Here is a 13,361-nt window from a genome sequence, read left to right on the forward strand (position 1 = left end):
GAGCACGGCAGTGATGTTTTGACTTATGTTTTATCAAGATCACCTGAACAGCTATATGAAAAGAGACTATAGACAAATATTGAAACAGGGAAAACTAGTCAGGTAGATATTGCAGAAATGCAGGCATGGTATAGAGGTGGCTGTAATCAAGATGGTGGCAGTGGAGGTGGAGAGAGGGGTCCAGAATCTGAATATACTTTGAAGGTAGAGACAACAGAATTTGGATTTGGGGTGTGAAGGGAAACAGGGATCAAAGATGGCTCCAGGGCTTTTGGCTTGAGCAACTATAATATAAGGATGATGTTTCCTTCAACTGAAATGGGAGAGGGTACAGTTGAGCAAACTTGGGAGTGGGGAAGATCAGGAAGGCATGGCTAGGTTAAGCTTGAGGTGTCTTTTAAACATCTAAGTGGAGTTATTGTAGTGGCAATTGGGTATCAGGAGCGAAGAGTTTGGAAGAGAGTTCTGGTTTTAAAATATAAATTTGAGAGTCATAGGCATATATTCTCCACTTAGAATCATGAGATTGTTACAATCACCAAGGAAGAGAGTAGAACTAGAGAGAAGAACCAAGCCCTGGGGCACTCCAACTCTACTAGGCCTGGGAGAAGAAAAATGAACAAGGGACAGTAAAAAGGAACAAACAATAAAATAGGAAGAAAACAAAGGTGTGGTATCCTGGAAGCCAAGTAAATGTAGTATTCCCTAAGACCAAATAAAGGGAAGACTATGGAAGTGGTGGGGGAGAGATATCCTGGACTTGGGATGCAAGCCTGACTGAAATAACATGAGAGGAACAGGAAAGAAGAACTGGAAAGACCAATTATAGATAACACTTTCAAGGAGAAATGGGTAAGTAACTGATGGGAAAAGTGAAGTAGAGTTGTTTTTTCAAGACGGAAGAAATAACAGTATGTTTGTATGCCGATGAGAAAGATCCAATGAAGAAGGGAAAATTCTAATGGTGACGCGGGCAGAATTCCTGAAACAAGGACTAGAGCGAGTGGGAAGTAGTGTTCAGGTGAGGGACTGGCTTGCCAAAGGAATATATAACTGAAAGGTTTACAGTCTTCCCGAGGGTGTAGAGTCTGCATTGCTTACGGCAAGAAAGGAATTTTTAATTGGTATCAGGGAAGGAATTTCAGGAGATAGGGTGGCCTTAATCACCTGCCTCCCCAGAAGTCAGAGGTAATGACATCATTCAGATCAGGATGCCTTAAGAATGTAAAAGATTGGAGGCAGAAGAGAATTAGAAATAATAACCATCTTTTAAAATAAAGTGGGTGAGGCCAAAGTTCTGTTTTATTTTAAATTGTATTGTTTCCCCACCTAGTGGTCAGAAGTCAACTAATTACATTTTATGCTGTGTTACTCAGACATCAGAAGAGAAACTGAAACGCGTCGAAAGAGCTTGTTTATCACTATTAGTGTTCAGATCAACATCTTTTAGTGTAACACGTTTCTTGGCACCACCTTTAAAAATTAATTATAATTTTAACAGTATAACTAATTTTTCATAGGAAAACAGAACCACTGGTTGAATATTTTGGTGTACAAAACAAATTCCATGGTTATTAATAGTAACGAGACAGGAAAAGTGAACTAATAAGAAATAATAAATACTGGGAAGTGACCAAGGTTGAACAGTTCTTACCATGAGGTCATTCATAGTCAGCTTCAGATTTGGGGAGCTCTCAAATCAGACAAAAATAAAGAATTTACCATTATAACCCTCTCATTCATTAGAAATACTTAACATTGTCTGGAATTTGAGACTTGCCCTATCACACATGCACTTCCAAGGGGCCCAACCTAACTCCATTTGGAAACCATTGGCTGAAATGAGTTTTATAGGTTCTCCTGCATTCAATACAGGAACATATGTTCCCGAGAAAAGTTCACAAAGTCGTAAGATTCTATTCTCAGCAACAGCAAGTATAGAACCAAGTTTCATGTGACACTTAGATTTGCCCTTCTTCTTTAAAAAACAAAAACAAAAACAAAAAAACCCCAACAATTAAAGTTATGAATAGCAAAGAAGATATAAAGGTCAATAGCTTTACATCTTTAAAAGCCAGGAAATAGAGCTCTAATAGCTTTCTAAAAATGGCAGTCGTAATATTGAATTGACTTTGTTTTTCCTATGTAATTCTACACACCACCGTGTAAAAACAAAGAACCAGTGAGAGGTCCTCCTGAACAGACACACTGTTCTAACAACTGATAAGCTTCCTTTTCTTCTCCTTGACCTCCCCTTCTGCTGAGGTCTGTGTGACAGGTGGTTGGTTTCATTGTTTGCCTGTATCTTCATGCAGTTTTTCTCAATGCCTGCAACACTTTTTTTTTTTTAATAATTGGCGACAGTTTAATCTCAATTTATTATGACACTCACCTATTTCTCTTCCTCATCTTTTTCCCTTTTATTCTTCACTATCATTCTTACATGATTTCTTATTTATTGAACATTTTCATGTTATATATGGTGAATTCAGAGCTCTAAAAGTAAACTAAGATTTATATGCTATTGTGTTGGGTCCATGAATCAATGTGTGCATGCAAACATTATCTACAAGTAATAAATGATTTCTATAAACGTGCAGCAACATATGCATGAATGTGCTATGCAGATACTCTCCATTCTGCAACTATTTGTTACTCTCTCAAGTGTTTTAGGAAATAAACTGCAAGTCCAGTAGTCTTTTTGACTAATACTCTTTTTCAAAAATGATCATAAACAAGTCACTTTAATAACAAACATTAATTTAGTTTCTTAGTATTGCTGGGACATAATTAATTCATCAAAAAAAAATCAAAGTCCTATACATGACTGGAATTATCCTAATAGCTTTCTAAAAATGACAGTCATAATAATAAATTAACTAACAAAGTGACAGTCTCTTACAGTCTCGTAGTAGAAAGAGAGCCATGCAAGTAATTACTCTATAATTATAGTGATACAGAATAATCACTATAATAGAGCAATGTATGACACATAGAAGCAGCAACTGCGTGGGCCTAGGGCGTTGGAGATGACTTCACAGAGAAAGGAGTGTTTCAGGAGAGGCTAAAAGATTAAGAAGGGCCACAAACAGGGGATGATAAAGAGAAAGATTATTCTAGGAAAGAAAACAGAGTGAGCTAAGAACAGAGGAACAAGAAACAGAGTGTTCAGAGAGTGAGTCAATATTAATATGTGAAAAAAAAGATGATATAAGAGGATATATGAAAAATAAAACTGTAAAAGAACAGGACTGAGGGACACCTGGGTGGCTCAGTCAGTTAAGCGTCTGCCTTCGGCTCAGGTCTTGATCCCAGGGTCCTGAGATTGAGTCCCGCATCGGGCTTCTTGCTCAATGAGGAGCCTGCTTCTACTTCTGCCTGCCACTCCCCCTGCTTGTGTGCTCTCTCTCCCTCTCTCTTTCCCTCCCTCCCTCTCTCTCTCTCTGACAAATAAATAAATAAAATTTAAAAAAAAAAAAAAGAACAGGATTGGTCATAAGAACCTTGTATATCATGAAACAGGCTGTAGATTTTATTCTGTAGGATGTCAGGTTTTTTTGACATCTAAGGTATTTACATCTTGTGCTTTTAATTAATACTCAATTCATTAAAGTTAATAATGCAAAGTTAATAATTTATTTTAAGTACTTAAATTCCCATAACTTTCTATCTTATTTATACATCTAGTAATTTTTATTTAAATAAGAATAGTTGTCAGTGGGATCTTTGACTAATGATTGGACAACTTAGGTTAAATTCTTTCAAATGGATAGTTACATTTAAAAATTTAGTTTTAATTACCCCCTTATATGTTTTACGTTGCATGGATAAATCTATATATTGAACTTTTTAAGCATTTCAAAAACCTAACTGAACAAATTTAATAACTGCACTAAGTAAAATCTTCCCCAAAACTTAAATGACTCTTATAAATCTATCAAAGCATGTCTAGTTCTCTTAAATATTCTAATTGTATTTGCAATGAGATTTTTCTTATACCTTCTAAGAAGCATATTTATTTTGAAAAATTTTATAAAAGGCAGAGAGAATAGGGTGCCTGGGTGGCTCAGATGGTTAAGCGTCCGCCTTCGGCTCAGGTCGTGATCCCAGCATCCTGGGATCAAGTTCCGCATCGGGCTCCTTGCTCCATGGGAGCCTGCTTCTCCCTCTGCCTCTCTCTCTTGCTGTCTCTCATGAATAAATAAATAAAATCTTTAAAATAAATAAATAAATAAATAAATAAAAATAGAAGGCAGAGAGAATAGTATAATGAGCCTCCATGTCCCCTGCACCAACTTCAACAATTATAAATTCATCACCAATCTTGTTTCATCAATACCCCCACTCACTTCCCTCTTTCATATTATTTTGAAACTAACACCAAATACATATAATTCTATTCATGAATATTTTAGTAAGTATCCCTAAAAATTAGGCTCTATATATTAATATAAAAATCAAGTCCATGTTCAAATTTCCAATTGTCTCTTTTTAAGTTTTTTGAATAAGAATCCATATAAAGTCTACACATTTTCATTGACTTATACATTTGCAATTCTCTTTCGAGCTGTAAGTCTACCCTCTATCCCTTTATTTATTTATTACAATTTTTTGTTGAAGAAATCAAGTTGTTTGTGGGCATTATAGTTAACCACAGTCTAGATGTTGCTGAGTGCTTCCGTAGAGGATATCTTTCATGTTCCTCTCTCCTCTGTATTTCCAGTAAGTTGGTAGTTGCAGGTAGAGGTGACTTAACCAAATTTAATTCTAGTTTTTTTGGTAAGACTACTTCTTAGATGGTGGTGTATTCTTTTATCAGAAGTCTGTAATGTCAGGTTGACTCCTTTTTTGATGTGAGCAGCCATTGACACTCAACATTGACACAATCAAAGAACCCATCCCAGCTGGAGACTGAAACATGTATGTCTATGGCAGTTCTTCCTGAGCCACAAGTGTACCCTGAGCTTGTTTTTTGGTCTAAGGGATAGCAAGGCACTTCCGGCCCACATTCTTCAAGTGGGGTTAGTTTTGCAACCAGCATCTGTTGGGTTTAAGTAACACTCTTTCCTAATTCTTTAAGTGGCTTGAGTAATGAACATGAGAGTGATATAATCGTATTTTGCATTAGAGAGATCATTTTAGCAGCAATATGGAAAAGGGACTGTAAGGGTGGAGAAGATGAAGAGCAATGCTCATCACTAGAAGATGAGACAGATGGCTACTGCAAGAGTCCATGCTAGTGATGATATAATTCTGTCCTTGTGTCTAGCAGGAAAGTGGAAAGAGATGGAGGGAGGAAGTGAATTATAGGAGACATTAAATATATGGAACTGACAGAACATGATTAATTTGATATGGAACTGAAGAAGAGTGAGAAACAAGGATGATTTTGAGGCTTAGGTGGATATGTGGAACTTCAGTCCCATTCACTAAGATAAGAAACTTAGTAGGAAAAACAAGTTTATGCTGGGATAAAAGAAGGCAGCCTCAGTTTCTGCAATGTTAATATAGAACTGGCTGTGGGACATTCAAGTAAAGATGTGTATATATGAGTCTGAAACTCAGAAGAGAGGCCTGCACTGGAGATATCAATGGAAGTCACCAACACTAAGAGAACAAATAAAGCTGTAGGCATATATGAGACCTTTCAGGGACAGATGTAGAGTGGGAAAAGAAAGGAAGCCAAGACCAAAACACAAAGGAACATCATCACTTAAAGGGGAAGTGAAAGGGAAATAAGCCCACCAAGGAAATTGTAGGATGGTGGTCACAAAGACAAGAAATGAGCCAGGAGAGATTTCTTACAGAAACAAAGAAGACTCTAGGAAGGCAAACTGGCCAATACTGTTAAGGGCCACAAAACAATCACACAATAATGCAGGCTGAGAGGTGTCCAGTGGATTTGGTAAGTAAGTCCTGTAAGAGTGGTTTCAGCAAAGGATTGGCAATAGAAGCCAGAGTGTAGTCATGAAGAATTGAGCAAGAGGAAAAGAAGTCAAGTCTGTGAGCACAGACAGCCTTCTCCACTTTGGCTGGGAAAAGGAGGACTATCTGTGGTAATGTGGAGGATTTAGAAAGGTAAAGAGAAGAATTTGGCTTTTATGAATGAGAGTAACTTGGGCTAAGGGAGAACACAAGTTATGAGATATTTAGGAATGGGGAGTGAAAGAAGGGGAATAATAATAATATAAATAATATGATGACACACAGAACAGAGAAGAGAAAGGGGGTAAAACGCTGATAATTTAGATAGAATTCAGAACACAGGTGGAAGGAAATTTGACAGAAGGTAAGGATAAGTTTGGGTTAAAGGAATATATTTTCTTTTTTTTTTTTTTAAGATTTTTATTTATTTATTTGAGAGAGAGAGCAAGCACATGAGAGGGGGAGGGTCAGAGGGAGAAGCAGACTCCCTGCCGAGCAGGGACCCCGATGTGGTACTCGATCCAGGGACTCCAGGATCATGACCTGAGCGGAAGGCAGTCGCTTAACCAACTGAGCCACCCAGGCACCCAGGAATATATTTTCTTAAGAGAGTTCACATCCAATAACTGCTATTTTATCAGTGAAATAAGAAACAAGATCATATGATTATAGGGGAGAGGAGAGGGACAAGAGATTTGCAGAAAGTAGTGAAGGTTTTGAATAGCCATTGAGAAGGATGATGGGAGAAAAGATTCACTAGGAAAAGGTATATGAGTATATTATAGAACACTATTATAGAATAGTGCTGAGGGTAACATTGAGACTGAATGCCATTTGTAATATCAAGAATCAGTGAAATAGCAATTTTCTCCAGCTATGTTAATCAACCTGAGGAGAAAAATAGAAAATCTAGATGGTTGCATAAATCATTAGGGATTTGTGGGGCCCAGGTATTGATAACTGTTAAGAGCAGTTGGAGTAAAGTGGTTTGGATTGAAGCACCTTGGAGTCCAAGCCACAAATGACAGAAGTAAAGCCAGGTGGAAAACATCTGGAAAGAAGGAGTCAAGGTTTAGAACTAATTCTCTTTGGTATCTATATGATAAAAACAAACAAATACCTTCAGAATCCCAGAATTGAAGTATTGATATACTGCGATTTTCACAGAAAACATATTACTGCCCTGAAGCAATGGATTAATTTTACATGTCCACTATGAATACACAGAACTGTCTTCAAGGTCCCTGATTCTCCATGTTTTTGCCTCCACAGCAGCATAAATATGAGGCTAAAGCCCATTCTAATAACTTCTGATGTTTTAAATCAGAGCAGAAATTAAAGAAAAAAGAATAATTTAAAAATGATCCTTTTATTCTTTTTCATTTTTCATTGTAAGGTGAGCATCTATTTGCTCCATTTTTACTTTCTCTTCTTTCTTGTTTTTAGAAGCCCTGTAAATGAAGAAAGTCAAGATGGTATGATGCTCTCTGATGGTAAGGGGCAAAAAGATGTTTTATTTATGTGTTTGTTACCTCAGATACAGAAATTTGAGTTAATCATTCTGATAGGGTCACTATTGGGTCATTGTCATCATTGGTCCATGCAAGACCCCTCTCTTGTTTTACTTATGTATGTATTCCCTTTTACCTCCATGACCCATTCCCTTCTCTCTGTTTCCAACCAGAGACAAATATTCTAATATATTTAATGTGTTTGTGTCTGTTTGTACATATTCTTTGCATACTCTTATATGTGTGTATATATTTCAATTTACATAAACATTATGTTATAGCTCACTCTACTCTTTTCTTTTTTACACTCAGCATAATGTGTTTTAGGGGGCCCACACATGTTGCTATATGTATATTTAATTTGTTAACTACTGCACAATACCCCATGGTATGTATCCTATGCATTTGCATTTTACTTCCAATTCACTGATACTTACAAATAATAATTCAGTGTATGTTCTTGTCCATATTCCCATGTGGACCTCTGAGAGACTTTCTTTAAAATATATATCCAGTAGTGGAATGGCTGTTCATAAGCTATGGAATATTCATTTTGACTGATTAGGACTAGAGTGCTCTCCAAGAAAGCTGCATCTGTGTGTACTCCCATCAGCAGGGCATGAAAATTCCAAGATGCTTACCTTTCACCAATGTCTGGTATTATTCAGCTTTCCAATTTCAAGTCTTATATGTATAAAATGATATCTCACTTCATTTTCATATTTCTGCTTCTATTGGGTCTGAGTACTTGGTTTGTGTATTAGCTTTTGTGGTTTCCTCTTCTGTAACTTGCCAGTGCAAAGATGTTAAAAATAGCTCCAAAATGGGTTTCTGGATAGGCCAGACTAACAAATGTCTTGGAAAGTGAGGGAAAGGAGAAATAAATGTTAATTTATTTTTTCTTTTTTCGATTCAAATATCTTTTGATACTTTAGACACTGCAACTATCTTCTCTCACCCAAGCTGTCTTTCACTGAACATAAATGAATTTTGATATAATCAAATTAATTATCACATTGTAACTTGTGTTTTAAAGTTTTAGTTAAGAAGTCCTATCCCTAAAAAATAGAAATATGATCTCCTATTTTCTTCTATGAACTTCATCCCTAATATCTGAGTCTTTGATGTCTTCGCAGTCCACCTTTGAGGAGTTAGCAGAAACCCAGATTTACTGCCTCATTTGTGGAACCAGTTTTCCCATTACCATACTTTGAAATCCATCATTCTCTCAATCTTTTATAATGCCATCTTTATACTACATCAACTGTATAGCTGTGTGTCTATGTATGTATATGTGTGTGTTTGTGTGTGTAATAACTGTGTCTATAAGAGTGTATATAAATTTATTCATCTGTCTCTGAGCTCTCTGCTCTATTCTACTGGTCTATGTGTTTCTTTTTTTTTTTTTAAGATTTTATTTATTTATTCATGAGAGACAGAGAGAGAGAGAGAGAGGCAGAGGGAGAAGCAGGCTCCCAAGGAGCAGGGAGCCTGATGCAGGACTCGATCCCAGGGCCCTGAGATCATGACCTGAGCCGAAGGCAGACGCTTAACCATCTGAGCCACCCAGGCGCCCCTGGTCTATGTGTTTCTATACCAACGCCACATTGTTTTTATTATTATTACTCTAGATTATGTCTTAATATCTAATAATTAGTTGATATCCCTAAACACTTGAACTGCAACTGACATGGGATTAATATCTGAAAAACATAGGAACTCTTGCAAGTCAACCAGAAAAAGATATCAACTCCAAGACAAAAGTGGTCAAAGGATATGAACTGGCAAAGAATCTTTTTCCTTTAGAGAGAGAGAAAGAGAGTGAGCCGGGGGGAGGGACAGAGGGAGAAAGAGAGAGAGAATCTTAAGCAGGGTCCATGCCTAGCTTGGAGCCCAATGCGGGGCTCAATCTCACGATCCTGAGATCACGACCTGAGCCGAAACCAAGAGTAAGCCGCTTAATCAACTGAGCTACCCAGATGCCCCAGTAAAGTATCTTTTTTTAAAAAACCTAATTAACTTGATTTGCTTGATATATAAATCCAAATCGTTGGGAACAAATAAGTCAAAAAGTGCAAACTTGTTGTGATTTTCTGATAATACCTTTGTTCCACACAAGCCCATAAAACCAAATGTGCATGCCTTTCATAAAGAGGATAAAAAGTCTTCATTATTTTTTGGCCTTTGCATTATTTTATGAAAGCCAGTGAGATGATCTTACAGTTAAAGTACAAGTACTGAAAAGGCCATAGTAAAGATCTAAGCCACATATTCTATTTTGTATTTATATATCTTTGATAAAGCGTAAGTTCTGTTACATTATGAACTGTTTTGAATATATTATGTCTAATAATTCTGTACTAAAGTGCTTTCTAATTAAAATATATTAATTTTACTCTTTTTTTAAAATGCTTTAGGTCCTGGAAATCCAGATGAGGTCAGTTTTTTTTTCCCCTTCTGATATTATACAGCTTAACTAAATATTTAACAATTACTGTGATTCATGTTCTATTGACATAAACCAACAAATGAAAACCTTTATGAGTAATAATGATATTTTTTCATTTATAATATTACTTCATCTAAAATGTTTGAGACATTAAACACCAGTCATTAAACTGACTCACAGGAATTTTGTAGCACTGCACATAAACTTGAGTCTGGCTAGACATCTGAATTACATAGCAGAATATAAAAAAAGATCTTTTTGTGCTTACTCTTCCAGTCTATCTCTTGAAAGAAAAAAAAAATATTTTAAACAAGACAAGTTTACATACACTTAAATTTATGCTTGTTTTACTAGGTATTTGATCAAGTAATATGTGTATGTTTCCTTTTTGAGTAATTAATATTAATTATTATTAATGTTTTCCTTGACAGGAACAAGACAGTGAAGGAGAAACATATGAAGACATGTATGAGCTCCATTTTTTTTTTACCATGATTTCATCCCTCTAAAATGAATATTATGATTTCTATGAGGGAGAATGGATGGATATTCAACACTAAGGGGGAAAAGCTTTATTGTTCAAATGACTGACATATAATGATAACCTTTATTTCAATACAAAGGACCAAAGATTCTTTCTTTATTTGTCTAAGAATTTTATGGAGGACTCTTAAAAATGTTCTTCTGTGAGAGGCCAGCGACCCACAGCTACTGCGGCCGGGAATCACTGAGCCAGGAATCTGGACTTCTTGTTCTCATTGTGTCCCTGGGCAAATGAATTTATCTTTATGTTACAAGTTCCCCACCTAGACAGTGATTCCCCTCACAAGGGTACTGTGAGAAATGATTTACCACAGCACCAGATGGCAAAGTTTCAACCTGCTAAGGCAGAAAGATGTTAAAAATAGCTCCAAAATGGGTTTCTGGATAGGCCAGGACTAACAAATTTCTTGGAAAGTGAGGGAAAGGAGAAATACGTGTTAATTTATTTTTTCTTTTTTTGATTCAAATATCTTAATTTTCTCTACCTGCTTTTTGTACAACCAATTCTGACGACAGTTTTTGAGCTAAGGTTTGCATGTATGTTCATGTTCATGCCCTGTACCTGTGAGTGCATGCAAGAGAGAGAGAAAGATTGTATTCATGCCAATATGCAGCAAGAACAGGGCCTTGATAAGCACTGTCTCCCACTGGCTAGCACAGGTTGTGAGGGGAAGCAGAGCCTTTGGAAAGTATCCTCATTTGTATGCCTCCTACTGGATTTAAGAACAATCTCACACACCCAGGAATTTTGACAACCCTTCGTTTTTTACCTTCATCTCTACAGTCAGATACTGTTTTCTGTTGTGGGTAGAAACCTCTGAATATGTGAGCTGTAACACATCAATGCTTGCAAATGCCCAAACAACCTAACAATTTGTATCCACAGAGAAGCATCCAAAGAAAGAGAGAAAAAAAAGGAAAAGGAGGAAAAGAAGAGATTAGAGTTGGAGAAAAAGGAACAGAAAGAGCGAGAAAAGAAAGAACAAGAAATAAAGAAGAAATTTAAAGTAAGAGCTTGCTTACTGATGGGTAAAAAAAAAAAAAAGAATGATCTCTTTTTATAACTTTCACACAAAAGGGGCACCATTCTTGAAAACTTACATGGTGGGAGAATTAGTTAATTGTTATTTCCTAAAAAAGTAACTACCTTCATAACAGTAATTATTTTGCCCAATAAACTACCTTATCCCTGCACTAAAAATGTAATATGATAAAGTCCAAATAAAATATGGCAGCTTAGAATTAGTGAGCCCCTAGGAAATTTTATGGTGACTGAGTGAATGAATACTCAGTTGCTCAAACCCATCTTGTCTCTCATCATTTCACATCTGATCTTAACCGGCTTATACTATGAGCTTAGAGCACACACACAGATATCCCTGTGGCATGTATCACAATGGTGCAAGGGACACAAATGTCTCTGGATGACCCAGACCTGTCTCAGAATAAAGCTGCTATGAACTACTCTAACTGCTGTTGTCTAGACCTGACATATTTTTGCCTTTATTTTTAGCTTATGTACATGTTGACTTCTGAAACCCACTCTTTCTCATCCCTCTTTTTCCACCTGGATTTCTGACCTCTCTCTTCTCTGATCTCTGACTTCTAACTGTATGACTCCTATTACTACCCCCAATGCAGGCTAGCCTTTCTTGATTACACCATCTTTGATGACATCTGGCACAGGTCTGGTGTGTTAGCTATATTCAAGGTGATTATATGAATTACAGAACTATTCTTCACTATAAAAAGGATTCATGTCAAGATTCCTTTAAACATTTAATTCCTCTGGAACATTTAATATATGGTTTGAGTAATAAAAATTTGATTTCTATATAACTCCCCAGTATAGTTATTGTACTAAAACAAAGTTTCAACAGCATGATGCTGGAAAAAACATAAAGCTTTGAGTCAATTGGACAGACGTGGATTTAAATTCCAACTGCCCATATGAGTTATGTGATTGTGGGCATATTATTAAACTTCTCTAAACCTCAGATTCTTATTCTTTTTTTTCTTTTTTGGTTTTTGTTCTCTAAAGTGAGAATAAATGATACCTCTCCTGAAAGTTTGTTGTGGAATTAATTAAAATAATGTACATAAGACACTATATCTGCTAAGGTTCTCGTTAAATTTTGAAAAAGCTTACTATATAATATAGAGAGAGAGTATAAGCTTATATATATATATAAGTATATATATAAGTAAAATTAAGATTAAAGCATGACTATTAAGACATTTTACTCATACAGATGTATGGGTACCAATGTTCATATTTTTCAAGTGGCAAATATGAAAAATTAATTTCTTAAACAAAAGTTTTCATAACACATTTTATGAAGGGACTTTATAATTTTGAGGGAATTAGGTGAAGTTTTTTTCTGTGTTTCTTTTGGAGGAATCAATTTTGCATTGTTTCATTCTTTCATTCAAATAGTATTTTTTAGTAAGAAAAAAATAGGGTATGGAAATCTTACCACTAAATATGAACTCAAAGTTTGTAAAGACTAGGACTTCACAAGCTATATTCCCTCTACAAAAATGTTAAAAGATGTTACAATTAAAGAAATTAAATAAATGTGAGACCTTACAATAGCACCATATTTCATTAAATCTATGACATAAAACATTTCACATTTTCAAATTCTGAAAGTCAGATGCATCTTAACATCATTGGCATATCATAATTTAAATTAAGCTGTTTCTCTCTTAGTGGTACATAATTGATGATATGTCACAATTCACAACATCATGAGTTCAATAAAATGAACTTCAAAAATCACAATGCATATTTGCATATCAAAAGATCCAAGAAATTATGTTGAAAAAGATACAAATTTAGGATTAGGCAATTAGGAGTTCAGGATTCATGTTCTCAACTAGATTACAGCAGTTCCTCTTACTCACAGGTGATACATTCCCAGACCCCCAGT

General features: G+C 35.8%; 1 protein-coding gene across 1 annotated transcript in view; it reads left to right on the top strand.

Moving 5' to 3' along the window:
- The window catches only part of FYB1 (FYN binding protein 1), a 155,308-nt gene that overhangs the window by 110,262 nt on the left and 31,685 nt on the right, over positions 1-13,361 (top strand). The window contains exons 5-8 of the mRNA XM_045861955.3: positions 7,372-7,418; positions 9,854-9,873; positions 10,317-10,351; positions 11,315-11,435. Of these exons, the coding sequence (XP_045717911.2) occupies positions 7,372-7,418; positions 9,854-9,873; positions 10,317-10,351; positions 11,315-11,435 (223 nt within the window). The remainder of the gene's footprint in view (positions 1-7,371; positions 7,419-9,853; positions 9,874-10,316; positions 10,352-11,314; positions 11,436-13,361) is intronic.

This window comes from Mirounga angustirostris, unplaced genomic scaffold (genome assembly GCF_029215605.1).
Source record: "Mirounga angustirostris isolate CCGP_5_RB_7025 unplaced genomic scaffold, mMirAng1.0.hap1 SCAF_7, whole genome shotgun sequence".
In the NCBI taxonomy this organism is placed as follows: Eukaryota; Metazoa; Chordata; class Mammalia; order Carnivora; family Phocidae; genus Mirounga; species Mirounga angustirostris.